Source organism: Leopardus geoffroyi, chromosome B3 (assembly GCF_018350155.1).
Source record: "Leopardus geoffroyi isolate Oge1 chromosome B3, O.geoffroyi_Oge1_pat1.0, whole genome shotgun sequence".
Lineage (NCBI taxonomy): Eukaryota > Metazoa > Chordata > Mammalia > Carnivora > Felidae > Leopardus > Leopardus geoffroyi.
This window is the reverse complement of record NC_059337.1, coordinates 84552631-84570316: the sequence shown is the minus strand read 5'-3', so window position 1 is coordinate 84570316 and position 17686 is coordinate 84552631. Positions and strand designations below refer to the sequence as shown.

Here is a 17686-nt window from a genome sequence, read left to right as displayed (position 1 = left end):
ACCTTGATCATTCATACTATCCATTATCGTCATTAATTTCTTTAGCCTTGCCATTGACTCCTGTTCATTTCCTTTGCTCATAAAATCTGTTCCAAAACCAGGGATCATCCCCTAAAACAGATATATTTAAACATAAAATCAACAACAGCTTGAGATTAAATTGTTCACAATGTTCACATTTAAGTACTCAGCTTTAATTTTGACACTAAGTTTTTAAAGCATTTTTACCCAAATAGCAAAAATCATGAAAGTAAATGCATCTACTCTTTAAAATTTTAATGAAAAACAAAAGAAGATGAAAATAAACAAATTTTTTAGGATAACTAACCAAGATCTGACTGAAGGGGCCCATTTTCATGATATTTTGAAATTGTTCATACATGTCTCGCAACGTAAACTGACCTGAAATATAATATAAATTATTCAGATATATTAGAAGGTGTACACTTCCATTCAATAAAATTAATCTTTTCCTTAGTCATGGGTTCATCCTGAAGCACACTTACAAAACATCTAATCAACAAATATTCCTGAGCAGTTACTCTGGGCAAGATCATAGAATGAATGCAGTACAGAATACACAGATGCACAGACAGATCCTATCCTAGAGAAGTTTACATTCTATCAGAGAAAATGGACAACAACAAACAACAAAAAACACGAAAACGAGGCAGATAAACTCTACCCACTAGGGTGACTAAAATTAAAAAGTGGGACAACACCAAAAGTTAAAGAAGATATGGGGCAAGACATGGAGCAAGCAGAATTCTCATATACTGCTGGTGAGAATGTAAAGTGGCAAAAACACTTTAGAATATCATTTGGCATTTTATAAACAACTTAGCTATCTGTGAACAAGAAAATGGAGAGACTGTGGATGAACTACTAGTCAGCAATTAAAGAACAAGCTACAGGCACATGCAACTACATGGATGAATGTCGAAAATATGATGCTGAGTCAAAGGAACCAGGAGGGGGAAAAAGGAATGCTCTAGGATTCCTATACTATGAAGTACTTACTGGCAAGGAGAATAAGCAAACTTTCTAGATAATGGAAATGTTGTTTCCTGACGGATACGGGTTATTATGCGTTTGTCAAAATTGATGGAATGATACCCTTAGGATCTAAGCATTTCATTACATGTAAATTAACTTCAATTAACAATGACAAAAACATCCAGAGTATTTTCTATTTATGTCCTAAAGATATAAATGGAAGAGGTATTTGGTTTTAGCCATTCTGAATTTCAGTGGCAGTACAATATTTTAAAAGAAATGTTACAGCAGGCAGCTAGAAATGCAGAATTAAACAGTGGTAGAAAAAGTTAAGGCTGAAATATTATTTGGTCATTATACATACATGACAATTGAAGCCATGATAACAAAGGAAATTCACTGTCATGGAACCCAAGTGAAGAGTTTGAAAACAAAAGAAAGATAACACTTAAATATTGGGAACCAAGGGAAAAAAGAAAGGTTACTAGTTTTGCCCTTGGTGACCAAGAAATGAGTAGAATGCTAAGAGCAGAAGCAAAATGCAGACATAAGGAGAGACCTAAGAGTCAAAAAGTAGACTGAGTAGGGACACTTTACCCAGTTTAGTGTGGTAGTGGAAGCAGCGGTAGGACTGTTCAAGATAGAGGAAGGCAGGGGAAAAGAGCCAGGCCATGAGGGACAGATTCATTCATTCAATAAATATTTATTAGAGATCTACTAAGTGTCAGAAACTGCTAGATACTGTAAACATAAAAGGTGAGAACACAGCCATGAAACTTACCTTCACCTTCAAGCAGGGAAGACAGGTATCTAATAATTGTGATGAATGATACAAAAATTAGAGGGCGCAATGGAAACATAAAGCAGAGAGTTCTCAGTCCAGGGATCAGGTAAAATGTCCCTTTTAAAGAAGGAGAAACTTAAGTATGAGTAGGAGCTGCCCAGTATGGCTGGGGAGAGGAGGGTGGAGGCAGGAAGAAGATACCTAATAGACAAAGGCACAGAGGAGACAGATAGCAATGTACATTTAAAAGCTGAGAGAAATTCAGCATGATTGGCACACAGAATCCTATGAAGAACAGCATCAAAAATGATGTAGAGGATGTGGGCTAGATGGTAGAGTCATTTTTTTTTTAAGGATTTTATTTTTAAGTAATCTCTATACCCAACATGGGGCTCAAGCTCACAAACCCAAGATCAAGTTGCATGGTCCTCCAACTGAGCCAGCCAGCCAGCCTGATGGTACACTCATGTGAAAACATTCTAAGGGCAAGGGGAAGCCACTGAAAGATTTTGAGAAAGGCAGTAGTAGGATCAGAGTTGCATTTTTGAAAGATCATTTTGGCTGCAGTATAAAAAATAGATCCAAGGGGAAGAATCCAAGAAACAGGAAGATCTGATAAAAGAATAAACAATCTGGGCAAGAGGTAAACTTGCATAATTACTGGAGCTGGAGAAGGGAATGGAATGAAGACAGGAGGTAAAATCAGTAGGACAAGCTGACTGACCGGAAAAGTAATGGGCAGGGAGAGGAAGAAATAAGAGAGTCCATGACAATACTCAAGTTCCTAACTCTGGCAATAAGACAAATGATGTTAACATTCATTGATGGTAACAAGGGGGTGGGAAGTTATGATGGGAAGATACAGATATGCTGAATTTGAAGTGTCTACAGAACATCCAAGAATGGTCTAATAAGCATACAGATAGGAGTCTGAAGCTCCAGAGAAAGAAGATGACCTAGCATGATCCCTGAAAAACACCAGTATTTAAAACAGGAATAAAGGCATAGGTAACTGACAACATGAGTGAGAAAGAGGAAAGAGGCAGGATAGTATGTGACCATGGAAACTAAAAGTAAGATCATTTTGAGAAAAACAGAATGGTCAATAATAGTATATGTTGAATGCTTCTGATGTGTTAGACATTTTATATATATCAGCTGATTTAATCTTCACAACTCCATGAGGAAGATACTTAGTACTACCTACTTTTTACAGGTAAGGAAATTAAGGTTAAGTAATTTGAAAAAGTTATACAGCTGAAAATAGACCAGATATAAATTCAGGTATGATAGATTTAAGAACTTGATTGAGTTCTTAATCACAACATATATTCTCTATAAGAGTGGTCTTTAATGTGGAGTCAAAAAAAGTGTTTATTAACCTCATTCTTTTAAATTTCCTTATATTTTATAATGTAAATAATATACACACACACACATATATACACACACTTAATTTATAAGTAAACAGTTTAGAAGAGTGTTCTAACCTATATTTAACCTGTTTTACTTCAAGAAACTCCATTTCAATTTTAATTTTAAGGCAATTTGATTACAAGAAAGAAAATAAAAATACTCAATTCTACAACTGCTCACATATCTGAGATTTAAAATGATTTGCATACAAATCATGTAGAAAATAAACATTTGAAGAAGTAACTTTAATAAGAGATTTATCATTTCAAACAAATTAACAGTAGCTTTATCAAAAAGAAATCATGGGAAGACATCTGACAGCAAATGCTTTTTGCTACTCATATACCATGTTTCAACTTCTCTATAAGCGCTTCATTGTCATCCAACTTCAACTCATTGACTTTATCTATCAGTCCTTCAATGTCACCCATACCTACAAGACCCAAAAAAAGAAAAATTAACAATAGCATATGCTGCTTTACATTATACAAAATACATGCACATAGATAATAACCATGTGAGATAGCAGGTCAGATATTCCTACCATACTTTACAGGTGAGAAAACTGAACCTAGAGTGACAAAGCAGGGACTCCAGCCCAGGGTTCCAAATTCCATGCTCTCTAACTCTATTACCTAGTACAAAAGTTTTACTGCCATTACCCCTGCTATTACCACAACCACATATTTTTGTATTGTGCTCTAAAACTTTTCCTAAAAATTTTCCATTGAGTAGCTCATTCTACCACTCTAACCACAAGAAGCAGAAAACCATCACCCTTACTTTTTACAGGTGAGGGAGATAAATCACGGAAGGTAATGGTTTTCCTGAACTAGTCAATGAGAGGGCAGGATTAAAATCCTAATCCATCCCAAAGATATATGCTATTTTTAGGAGATTTTTCTATATCCCCTACCAATGTACATACCAAGAAGCTTGCTGATGAAAGGCTGTGTTTTGAAAGGTTCAAAGTCATCTATGTGTTCCCCTGTACCAATGAAAATAATTGGACTTTTTGTGGCAGCAACTCTGCAAAGAAAAAGAAAACATAAAATAATCTCAAAAAGGCAAACAAATTTCTAGCAGATTACAGAGTATTTAGACAAAGGTACACAGTTCAAATTTCTTTTCACCTATTAAAACGGAACTATACCAGAAAGACTCCAAAATTCTGTTTCAATTTAAACTTCTTTTATAGACCGTATTAAGTCCACTATTGGAATATATTTTTATTTTATTTTTAATTATTTAAATTTGAGTATATATTAGAATATATTTTATTTTCTTAAATGTTTATTTATTTACTTTGGAGGCAGGGAGGGGCAGAAAGAAGGAGAGAGAGAATCCCATGTAGGCTCTGTACTGTCAGCACAGAGCCTGACACGGTGCTCAATCCCATGAACTGCGAGATCATGTCCCAAGCCAAAATCAAGAGTCGGGTGCTTAATTGACTGAGCCGTCCAGGAGCCCCTTGAATATATTTAAAAAAAAATTTTTTTAGCGTTTATTCATTTTTTGATAGAGCATGAGTGGGGGAGGGGCAGACAGAGAGGGAGACAGAATCTGAAGCAAGCTCCAGGCTCTCAACTGACAGCACAGAGCCCGATGCAGGGCTTGAACTCCCGGACTGTGAGATCATGACCTGAGCTGAAGTTGGAAGCTCAACCGACTAAGCCACCCCTGTGCCCCGCCTTGAATATATTTTTAATGATCAAAAAGAAAGCCATAAATACACTCATATACACACACACACACACACACACACACACAAGCCCAAGACTTAGGACAACAGCATCAATGATACTTACGCACTGAGTGCACCACCTCCTTTTGCATGCCCATCAAGTTTTGTCACTATGACCGAGGCTACATCTACTTTATCTTTAAAAGCCTTTGCCTGGGCTTCACAAGCCTGCCCAATGGAGGCATCCATCACATAAACAATGTTATCAGGTTGCTAGAAAATTTAAATGAAAACAATACATATTTTTCCTGCTCTTAAGCAAATTTCATCATTAGAAGCTATAGAAAAATATTTATTATAAATAATTATTCATTCAATCAGTAAATATTTACTGAGGGAATACTATGTATTAGGCACCATTTAGGTCCTGAGACAAAGAGATGAATATGTAAATCCTAGTCCTTATAAGACTTGCATTCTAGTCAGAGGAGACAGATAATAAATGGGCAAGTAAACTTTAAGATGTACGATAATTAAAATGAGATAGAGAATATGAGTTTTGAGATGTGGGAGGCTTCTTTAGGTGGGGCAGCCAGGGGAGGTCTCTCTGGAGGTGGTAACATTTTAGCTAAAGTGTGACCTGAATAAAGAGGAAAAAAGTTATGCAAAGATCTGGAGGAATCACATTCTAAGCAAAGGGAATAGCAAAAGTAAATCAGAGAAAAAAACATAAGAGTATGCACTAAAACCAATATTAATAAAACAGAGGTGAGGCTCTTTCCCTAAGCTCTGCTCAACTAGGTCAAAATAATGGCATGCCTAAAGAAAACCTCACTAGCATTAACCATTAACTAAAGAATTACTGCCAACTCTTCAATGGCAAAACATGGGTTCATGGGCAAAATATGTGCTACAGATTATTTACAAACCGCCTCTTCTCCCCAGATTATTTCCATCATAATTTTAAAGAGACACTAAATGATGATTAACATTTTTAAGTGCTTCATTCTGAAAATCTTTCAAAATCCATCTCAGGTAAATGTTCCAATTTAAATAATTTACAGAAAGGAAATTCAACAGATATTAAAAGTTAATTCTAAACTTTTGTTTCTTATTTTTTTCTTATATATACTAATAAGATAATTAAGTAAGAAAGGAAATTTTTGATACTTACTTATGAAAATTTCATACCTAGAGAAAATTAAGTCCTTACCATACAGATATACGTACCCAAAATAGAAATAAATTACTTGGAATCTATCATACAGGCAAAAAATAACTTATAAATTTACATGGATCATAAATTCAGTCAGGTTTTGCAATTAAGTTAACCAAAGTCCTTACAATGTTATTAAATTGAAAGCTACTTACTATAGCATTAGCAACTTGAAGCATTTCTTCAAACAAAGAGTCTTCCTGTTTGTGGCGGCCACTTGTATCAACAATAATAATTTCAAAATTTTCATTTTTGAATTTGTCCACTCCTTCAGAGGCAATGATAACAGGATCCATTTCTGTATAGCTATTTAACAAGGACAAATGATTTAACAACAACCACAAGAGCAAAACTTATGAATACTAATAATTTGGAAACTGTTTCTACACCTTTAATGCATTCTGAAAAAGTCATAATGATCACAACTGCAATTTAGAATAACAATATCTAATAAATATTAAAAATGGCAAACAAAAAAAAAAATAAAAATAGCAAACCACTTCTAGAGTATCATCAAGCAATATCCAGTTTTCCAATCACAAAATTCTATGTGATTCTGCCACATGTCTTCTCTGAATGTGTTTTCCTCAGATACTTTTTATATTTTCTTAAATAAATGACTGAGTTAGTGTTTCACACGTTTTCCCATTTAACACCCTTTCTTAAGCATTTTATAAAACCGTTATTCTTGTAAAACATGACTTTTAGGCTATATAGCATTCCATCATATGGCTACGCAATCATTTCTTGAATAAATGCCCTATTGTTGGTCATCTGAGGTTTTTTCAATTTCTTGGTATTAAAAACATAGTCAATATGAAGAGTTCATAATGTTGTTTCTTTGAAATTGTGATGACATATTCTTACAGCTTGAATTTGTATCAAATGATATGATAATTTAGGCTTTTTGTTTCTTCTTTGTTGATTTTGATGGGAGTTCTCTGTGCCTCTTGGATGTGGATGTCTGTTACCTCCCCCAGATTAGGGAAGTTTTCAGCTATTACTTCCTCAAATAAACTTTCTGGCCCCTTTTCTCTCTCTTCTTCTGGTACTCCTATAACCTGAATGTTATTACATTTGATGGTGGGCTTTTGGCTCCTAAGACGAAAATGTCTTCCATAAAATTTTAATTTCATTCCTATTTCACTACATTTCCACAATTCTCAAAACTCTTTTCAACTTGAAAATCAAGATATGAAATCCCAGGGCTCCTGGGTGGCTCAATCAATTAAATGTCTGACTTTGGCTCAGGTTGTGATCTCACAGTTCATGAGTTCAAGCCCAGCGTTGGGCTCTCTGCTGCCAGCACAAAGCCCGCTTCAGATCCTCCATCTCCCTCTATCCCTCTCTCTCTCTCTCTCTCCCTCTCTCCATCTCAAAAATAAATAAACATCTAAATTAAAGAAAAAAAAAAAGAAATGAAATCCCATTTTAATTTGCACTGTTTTCAGTAGCGGCAACTTCTTATACAGACCAATACTGTCAGATGAAAGGACATATGTTAAAAAAAGTTTCCCCCTAAATTAACAATAAAAATCAGGTATGAAGGCATTTGATAAAAATATGTGTGAGATTTAAATGAAGAAAATTACTATATTTAAGGACATAAGTTTTTAAAGCAAAAATGACATAGTAGGTTTCTAAGCTAACTATACAAATACAGTAAAGATGTCAACTCTTCACTAAGTTGATTAATTGGTTTCAATGTACTTCCAATCAAAATCTTAGAGAGATTTTTCTTTTGGGAACTTAATAAGGAATTTTAAAATTTAATCTAGGAAAATAAGCAGGTGAGACTAGGCAAGAGAATGTTGAAAAAAAATGTCATAAAAAAGAATTACATTAAATAGTATATTATCTATTCCAGAATTATTAAGATCCCATTTTTTTTGTAAATGTGTTAACGAAGTATAATATATATATAGAAAAGCTGCACAAATTATAAACTCAGTGAATTTTCACAAAGCAAACACACCCAGATCAAAAAACAATAACCAGCACCACACTCCCTCCTAAGAGTAATCACAATCTGGTCATAAGATCTCATTTGTAATTAAAAAAAAAGATCCCACTTGTAATCAACTCTACAGTGGTCTACTGATATACAGGAAGATGCACTATTTTAAATGTCCATTTTGATGAGTTTTGACAAATTTACATATAACCACTACCACAACAATCAAGGTACAAAGCACTGTAACACTCCATTTCAATTTAAAATTATCTTTCTGTGTGGTTGTTTGTACTGACAGAAAAAAAGCACAGGTGGACACACTAAAAACTGGTAACTAGGAAGTGAAACTGTTAGTGCTTTCACTTCTTTAAAAGTTTTATGTGAAATAGTTTTTTTTTTTAAACACAGAACAAATGATAATATAACAAACAGTCCTACATGTACCACCCCCTAAAATAAATGCTAATATGTAAATTTAACAGCAGAGATGCAGTTCAAATTCTTCCTCAGTCTCACTCCCTTCAGTCCTCCCAGAGGAAACAATGATACACTAATACTTTACTCCACACATACATGATGTTTCTTAAGTTTACATGAGCAAAGGAGAGATTATTTAATAAATGGTATTGAGATAACTGTTTAAAAATGCTCTGGCTTTGGGGGTCCGTGGGTGGCTCAGTCAGTTAAGCATCCAACTCTTGATTTTGGCTCAGGTCATGATCTCAAAGTTTGTGAGATTAAGCCCTGCATCAGGCTCTGCGCTGACCATGTAGAGCCTGCTTGGGATTCTCCTGCATGCACTTTCTCTCCCTCTCTCTGCCTCCTCCCCTGTTCATGCTCACACGTGCTCGATCACCCTCTCTCTCACAAAATAAATAAGTAAGGGCGCCTGGGTGGCTCAGCCATTTAAGCGTCTGACCCCTGATTTCAGCTCAGGTGAAATCTCACGGTTTGTGAGTTTGAGTCCCACGTGCTGACCATGTGGAGCCTACTTGGGATTCTCCTTCTCTCTTCCTCTTTCGGTCCCTCCCCTCCTCGCAAAAAAAAAAAAAAAAAGAAGATAAACTTTAAAAGAAAATGGTTTGGCTTTGGCCAATAGTTCAAGTAATTATCAGCTAAATTATTTACAAATTTTGAACCCTAAAGATAAAATTTTACTATTCCTTGATTTTTTTATCCCTTGATTTTTAAATCTATATTAGAAACCATTCTTATCCTAAAAAGATAAAATTGCTAACATTATTCTTTAATCTACCTGTAAGACATTATCATAAAAAAACTGAAAGGAGGGGCGCCTGGGTGGCTCAGTCGGTTAAGTGGCCGACTTCAGCTCAGGTCATGATCTCGCAGTCCGTGAGTTCGAGCCCTGCGTCGGGCTCTGTGCTGACTGCTCAGAGCCTGGAGCCTGTTTCGGATTCCGTGTCTCCCTCTCTCTCTGACCCTCCCCCATTCATGCTCTGTCTTTCTCTGTCTCAAAAATAAATAAACGTTAAAAAAAAAAATTAATAAAAATAAATAAATAAATAAATAAATAAATAAATAAATAAAACTGAAAGGAAAAAATTTAAATAAAGAATGAATGGAAAGCGAAAGTTCGTTCGCATTTCTGGCCAGCCAAAAAGTAGAAGGCAGTGACTAACAAAATGATATCATTCATTTAATTACTTCAAAGTTTAGCTTCTTTAAACTTTCTTTCTAAGGGTATAATAAACCATTTATATTAATAATGTTTAAAAAATGCTATCCTCTCAAAAAGTCCTAAAATCAATCTAGATTTGATTTTTTTCATCAATCATTCTAACATGTATAAACTACCTACCTGAACTACTGTATCAAATGAAGGACAGCAATGATGAGAATCTCTGAGTTAATGACAAATTATAAGCTATTTTAAGATGATCAAACACAACTTTTTAAAATTATGTACTAAAGAAACAGTATGGAATTCACCAGTGTGTATTTAATCGAGGAATGCTTCAGATAGGTCTTAAAAGAAACAACAGGAATAGGGAAGCAAGTCAGAAGGCATGCAAGGCAGGATGGTAAATACAGGCAGAATTATGAACTAAATAATGTCCACTCTGATCTATAAGGCTGGATCAGAAGAGTCATGGTATAATAATAAAAGATAATTTATTAATTATACCCTACTTAGTTCCAGAAAGATTTAAACTTCTAAGTAAATATTAAAAATGTCACAAGATGGCATAAAATAAAAACTTAGAGAAGACATGAGTATCAAAATAAAAACCAGAAACCCACCTTCCATAGAATGGAATTCTTGCTTTGGTAGCATTCTGTTTTAGTTGGTCAAAAGCTCCTATAAAATAAAGAATTAATGAGTTCTCAGACTTGAAAATAAAAATTACAGAGAACGGTTTTCAAATTTCAACACATTACCTGCTCTGAATGTGTCTGCACATATCAAACAGGTCTTCCAACCTTTCCTCTGGTAATAATATGCTAACTGGGAAAATAAGATTTAAAAAATACAATATCAATAAATATAAATTATTATACACAAAATACTTTTGTTTACTCTTGTTATTTACTTAAGGATTGAAGTAAAACTGCTCATATTCTCCTGAGAGTAGTATTATTACATTTTTAACAGTTTTAATTTTAATTTCAGTTAGTTACCAGTATAATATTAGTTTCAGGTGTATAATACAGTGATTCAACACTTCCATACAACACCCGGTGCTCATCACAGCAAGCGCATTCCTTAATCCCCATCACCTATTTTGCCCATCACCCCACCTACCTCCCCTCTGATAACCATCAGTTTGTTCTCTATAGTTTAAAGAGTCTGTTTCTTTTTTCTTTAAGTTTCTTTATTTTTGAGAGAGAGAGAGAGAGAGAGCATGAGCAGGGGAGGGGCAGAGAGAGAGGGAGAGAGGTAGAATCCCAAGCAGGCTCCGCACTGTCAGTGCAGAGCCTGACACGGGGCTCAATCTCACAAATCATGAGATCATGACCCAAGCCAAAATCAAGAGTTGGACACTTAAACGACTGAGCCACCCAGGCACCCTAAGAGTCTATTTCTTTGTCTCTCTTTTCTTTTTCCCCTTGCTCACATTTGTTTTGTTTCTTAAATTCCACATATGAGTGAAATCATATGGTATTTGTCTTTCTCTGACTTATTTCACTTAGCATAATACTCTCTAGCTCCACTCATGTCATTTCATTAATTTTTTTGATGTTTATTTTTGAGAGAGACAGAAAGACAGAGTGCAAGAGGGACAGAGAGAGAGGGAGACACAGAATCCAAAGCAGGCTCCAGGCTCTGTCAACACAGAGCCTGACGCAGGGCTCGAACTCAAGAACCTTGAGATCATGACCTGAGCTGAAGTTGGACACTTCGACTAAGCCACCCAGGCACCCCCATCCATATCATTTCAAATGGCAAGATTTCATTCTTTTTTATGGCCGAGTAACATTCCGTTTTATATATATATATATATATATATATATATATATATATATATACACACACACACACACACACATATGTATATATTCCATTCCATAACATTTCATTATATATATATTATATTCTATTATATATAATATATATTATATATATAATATATAATATATATACATATATACACACACCACTATTATTACATTTTTGAACATAGCAAACATTCCATTTTATATATATATATACATATATATGTTTATATTTATATACACACACCACTATTACTTTTTTTTAAATGTTTATTTCTGAGACAGAGAGAGAGACAGAGCATGAGTGGGGGAGGGGCAGAGAGAGAGGGAGACACAGAATCCGAAGCAGGCTGCAGGCTCTGAGCTGTCAGCACAGAGCCCGACGCAGGGCTCGAACCCACAAACCATGAGATCATGACGTGAGTCGAAGTCAGTCACTCAACTGACTGAGCCACCCAGGCACCCCTACATTTTTGAACACGGCGAAATTTGCTAAAGAGTTTAAATTCTAACTGCCATACAGTAACATTCAAAGGACATAAAATGATCAAGCAATACATTACCATAGTGAAAAATACTAACTACTATTAATGTTAAGTAAAAATAAATAATAATAGAATCCTCTAAGAAATAATCCTTTTTTCTTTTTTTATAGACTATAACATAGTTGAGGCTTGTGAAACAAAATCCGGTAAAAAACTTGAGGCATTTAATTCTGAAGAAAGAGGTGGTATAATGAATTAAAAATTAGAATATGCAAAATAAAGATCTATGATTATGTTGGGGGGGAGACACTGTGAAAAGAGAGCCTGGAACCATAGGAGATAAGCTAAACTTTCCATGTTCTCTTCTCCAAAAATCATATCCTCATGTCCTTAAAGTATAGGAACAGTCTCTTTGGTAAAAGAAACAGGATAGCTACGTAGAAGTCTACGATTCTTATAAAAAGCAATCACAAGGGAGACTCTGGGATTCTTTCTTCTTACCGTACAAAAAGCTATTACAAAAAAATAATAAGATACATCAAATAATACAAAATTGTAAAGCGAGCATTCTAGCCTGGCTTTAACATAAAACTTGATATATACAAATATATATGTTCCATGACTTTTTTTAAAACTAAGTATAATTTACCTTTGAACATGTTGTTGTTTTACCACTCCCTTGCAATCCAACAAACATGATCACATTCTGTTTTCCTTTAGTGGGTGTCCATGCTTTAACTCCAGGGTCTACAAGCTATGTACCAGAAATAAATTAATAAGATTGGGTTAACATATGCTTACATTCAAAACCCCTATCGCCACAACTTCTAAATTGTAAAAATAATTTAAAGGCACTTTGGTATAAAAGGCAACCATAATCCTACCATTCCCATAAAACTTGACTATTTCCCTATTTTGCCTACAGAGGCAAATTTTCTATTTCAGATTCTAGATAAAAAGCAAACTGGAAATAATGTGAGGAATCCTACAGAGTTTAGAGATCAGACCTGGGTTTGCCACTAACTAGCTGTCTCACTTTTCTCAACTACAAATGAAGAAGCATGACTGGATAAATTCTCTGACCTCATTTACGCCTGAATTTCTTTTCTTATTTATTAGTCTATAAGAAACCAAAGGAATAAATGAAACTACTCACACAATAAATGGAAAAATACTAGAAGACCACTAGCAGACATCTGTTGCTCTAAAAAAAGTTTTTACAGTTCCTTCCTTTTCTCCCCCTACCACTGAACCTATATCTGTTTTTTTTAATGTTTATTTATTTTTGAGAGAGAGAGACAGAGCGCAAGCAGGGGAAGGGCAAAGAGAGAGGGAGACACAGAATCCAAAGCAGGCTCCAGGCTCTGAGCTGTCAGCACAGAGTCCAAAACAGGGCTCGAACCCACGGACTGTGAGATCATTACCTGAGCTGAAGTTGAACGTTCAACCAACTGAGCCACCCAAGTGCCCCTATTTTTTCTTTTTTTTTTTTTTTTTGAGAAAGTGAGAGAGAGTGAGAGTGAGAGAGAGACAGACAGAGAGCACAAGAGGAGCAGAAGGAGTAGGGGTGGGGGGAGAGAGAGAAAGAGAGAATCTTAAGCAGACGTCATACACAGCATGGTGCCCAATGGGGCTCAATCTCCCAACCATGAGACCATGACCTGAGCCAAAATCAAGAGTCGGATGCTTACCTGATTGAGTCACCCAAGTGCCCCAGGACCCATACATATTTTTTAAAGCTCTAAGATTCTCACCATAATTTTCATGACCACGGAAGCAAAATCAGTTCTAAGGTGATACAAAGTAATAGGCTATATTTACCACTTGCAAAATAAAATTTCACCAATTGCTCATAATCTAAGCAAGAGTTGGGATATTTGGTCTTTTCAAAGAGAATTCTGTAAACAATGAACAGTTCAGAAAAGAAGACTTGTCAAGAGTGACTTTCCATACAAAAGTAAGACCAATAAGGCAAAACCTGATGCTAAAGAGGATAAACTCAAGAGAGGCCCTTCCATCCATTAATCTGTAGTGAAGTTTTACTTTTTGTAACCTGGCTTTGGGAATTGTTGCAGGAATAGTACTGGCCTTTCATATCTATACTCAGAACTTTGTATTCAGAAAAGTCAGTAATAAAAATAGGCCCCTTTAGAAAAGTTAATAATCTTTCCGTTAATATTTTTAATACAGATGAATATTCTATAAAAATGTAAGTAAGTATTCTGAAATAATATTCTTGTTCGCAGGGCTAATGTATTTTCACCCACTGAGGTCTACAGAGAATCACAGCACAATCCTGATATACTCTTACCTTCACAAGTTCTTTAAATACAGCGTGCTGAATCATTTTTCTTTTGTTAAGACCAGATGCCATCTCTTCAAGATCAATAGCAGACCTTCATGATGATGGTTATTTGTGGGTAGGAGAGAAAAGCCAGTTAAGACATTCTGAAAAAAAGTTTCTGCTCCAGAGAATGTAAAAATATTCAATCATTCACATTAGTAGCCCTCTGATTAACATGCATATAATTACCACAGATTTATAAGTCTATATCCTAAAAAATTGATCAGGAAATATTAGACGCAAGACTGGTTAGTTTTTCAAGGTTTTTTTTTTTTTTAAGTCTAAATATTAATTTGTCCTCATATCACCACAACGTATTAATTTTATTTACTTATTTTTACATATATACTTTATACATCTTTACACCCAGCAGAAAATAGGATTAATTTCTCTAATTCTAAATGTGTAAATGCCAGCAGTTCTACATTCATTACCCAGTCTAACAGTATGAAAAGGAAAGATGGCCTGGACATGACAAGGGCGAGGATCCAAGAAGTTAACTGAGGTGCCTGTTTTACTCTATGAGCCCTGCCCCAGTCAGTGCCTTTTCCAGTGAACACAGTAACTGAGATGACACACATTACTCCTTCATTCAAATACGGACAGAAAATCAAAAAGGAGAACAAGAAATGAATACAATTCTCCAATAATGAAGGAAGCTCATTAATGTCATCTTAAGCCTGAAAAGGATAAACTGGCACCGCTTTTGTATGAAGAATTGTTAAAAGGCTTTTATATTGAAATACTATACTGTATATGATTGAATCCATCCACATAAAGGAGTAAAATGGAAAGAAATCCATAATTAAATGAAAGCCACATGTAGTTTATTCTTTGAAACATCATTACGGAAACATACTATAAATACAGTCTTGCAACATATGAGTTCTATTCTTTTCAAATGCTTAAAGCAGAAACATTTCTTGATACAGCAGACTTTTCTGGTTAGCTCCTCATCTCAGTAAAAACTAAATTCAGTTTTGCCTGCTTTTTACCTGATTAATTTAACTTACTTTACATTTTCTCTTAGTTGCTTCACTAGTTTAATATTAACATCTGCTTCCAATAATGCTGTACATACTTCTTTTAGCATAGCATTTAATACCTGCAAATAAATAAATACATAAAAATTTAACACAACCCCCCAAAAAAGTTTAACACTCCCCGTGTATCATTTCAATCTTATAAAAACAATGGCTGATTACTCATCATATACTACCATAACTTAATAAAAATAATACTACACTATTATAGGAAAAAAGTTTTTCAATTAGCCTTAGAAAGAGCATTTTATCAAATGTCTAATCATGTTGTCAAAATAAGACATTCTATTTAGTTTTATTCAACCAAATATTATCACAATTTTATTCCTATATTAACGTAACAGTAGTAAAGACTTTTTCTTTAAGCCAAAGAAAGTTACTAAGCAAGAGATGCTGCTATTGAACACCTTCTGTGGCTGATACACAGCACTTTATATTCACTATATCTGCTTAATTGCACTACCATGGAGGAAAATATAACAACAACAACAAAAAATAACCAAGTCTGACCTAGCAGTCTTACTATTTCCACTCAGAGCAGAGGAACAAAGTTGAAAAGAAAACTATCCTCCATTGATAACTCACTATCAGGGCACCTGGGTGGTTCAGTCGGTTAACCGCCCCACTTGATTTTGGTTCAGGTCATGATCTCATGGTTTGTGAGTTTGAGCCATGCATCAGGCTCTATGCTGGGAGCCTGCTTGGGTTTCTCTCTCTTTCACTCTCTCTCTCTGCCCCTCCCCTGCCCACACTCTGTCTCTCAAAATAAATAAACACTGAAAAAAAATTAAAAAAAAAACTATCATATATTTGCTGAGTTACAAGGCCAGTTAAAAGGTCACAAACTATAAAGTCTTAAAAAAGGTGAGGCCTTTGTTGCTCATGTAAATAAGTGTTTACACACTAAACTGTAAGCTCCATGAGGGCAGGGATTCTGTAGTCTATTCTGTCACTGCCAAATCCCTGGTGCCAGCAAAAATGTATTCCTTGGCGCACCTGGCTGGCTCAGTCAGTGGACGGTGTGATGCTCAATCTCAGGTTGTGGGTTTGAGCTCCACACTGCGTACAGAGATGACTCAAACATAAAATCTTTAAAAAAAAATGTAGTCCCTCAAATCTTCTTGAATGAATTCCCATCTTCAACTCACTTCGTACATCCTACAGAGGCTTATCAGATCTATCTCTCACTAAAAGGGCCTGATAAAAATGGAACTGATCTTTCATTAGAGGGATTTCTTCTTGTTAATTCCCTAGCAGCACAGTACTAGGAACAGAGAAGTTTGCTAATTCAAGCAGTAGCTTTAACTCTACTTCCCACTAAGCTCTTTTTTCCCTGGTTTCTTTTTTTCTCCACTATAAACATAAACAGCATAAAGGTTACACAATAGGGAAAACTGTTTTGAAAGCTGTTGTTTTATTCTGAATTCCAAAGACTAAACAATGGTTATAATTATTAGAAAAAGCACTGGAGGGGCGCCTGGGTGGCGCAGTCGGTTAAGCGTCCGACTTCAGCCAGGTCACGATCTCGCTGTCCGTGGGTTCGAGCCCCGCGTTGGGCTCTGGGCTGATGGCTCAGAGCTTGGAGCCTGTTTCCGATTCTGTGTCTCCCTCTCTCTCTGCCCCTCCCCCGTTCATGCTCTGTCTCTCTGTCCCAAAAATAAATAAACGTTGGGAAAAAAAAAAAAAAAAAAGAAAAAGCACTGGATGAGGAATTAGAAAAAAGACACTAATCCTGGTTCTTCCAATAAATAAACATGTGAAACTGACTTTCTGTTGCTGTTAACTAAGAGGCTGGACTAGCTAAATTCAAAGATGGTCCCAAAATTATTCAATTCCATTAGCTTATTAAAATATTGATAACAAATTCTGCATTAGAATTTCTTCCCAGTGAGCACTGAGTAATGTACAGAAATACTGAATCACTGTATTATACACTGTATTGAACTAATATAGCACTGTTTGTTAACCACACTGGAATTAAAATTTTTTTAATTAAAAAAAAAAATTTTTTTTTCAAACTTCCAAGTTAGAAAGTACTTTTCATCTATTATTTCATTTGATCCTTAAAACCATCTTATAAGGTAAGTGCTTTTTTCTTATTTTATACATTAAAGAATCTGAAGTTGACTTGCCCAGATTTCTATCACAAGCTACTAAGTAGGTCACTAAACAAGGTCTTCTAAAACCAAATTCAGTACTCTCCCATTGGTACCACAAAATATAAAGTATACTTGTGGACTCTCATCTTTTTTCAATTGACAAATCATTAAGACACAAGACATGGGGGGAAAAAGAAAGAAATATTTTA

The 17686-nt window shown here is 35.1% G+C and overlaps 1 protein-coding gene across 3 annotated transcripts in view; it reads right to left on the bottom strand.

The window, feature by feature from the left end:
- SRP54 (signal recognition particle 54) overlaps positions 1 to 17686 on the bottom strand; it is a 41247-nt gene that overhangs the window by 11373 nt on the left and 12188 nt on the right. For all 3 annotated transcript variants that reach the window (XM_045450684.1, XM_045450686.1, XM_045450685.1), the window contains 11 exons: positions 15349 to 15440; positions 14303 to 14387; positions 12641 to 12745; positions 10451 to 10517; positions 10313 to 10370; positions 6252 to 6402; positions 5005 to 5153; positions 4125 to 4225; positions 3543 to 3629; positions 329 to 402; positions 3 to 111 (listed from right to left, as the gene is read on the bottom strand). In XM_045450684.1, the coding sequence (XP_045306640.1) occupies positions 3 to 111; positions 329 to 402; positions 3543 to 3629; positions 4125 to 4225; positions 5005 to 5153; positions 6252 to 6402; positions 10313 to 10370; positions 10451 to 10517; positions 12641 to 12745; positions 14303 to 14387; positions 15349 to 15440 (1078 nt within the window). The remainder of the gene's footprint in view (positions 1 to 2; positions 112 to 328; positions 403 to 3542; positions 3630 to 4124; positions 4226 to 5004; positions 5154 to 6251; positions 6403 to 10312; positions 10371 to 10450; positions 10518 to 12640; positions 12746 to 14302; positions 14388 to 15348; positions 15441 to 17686) is intronic.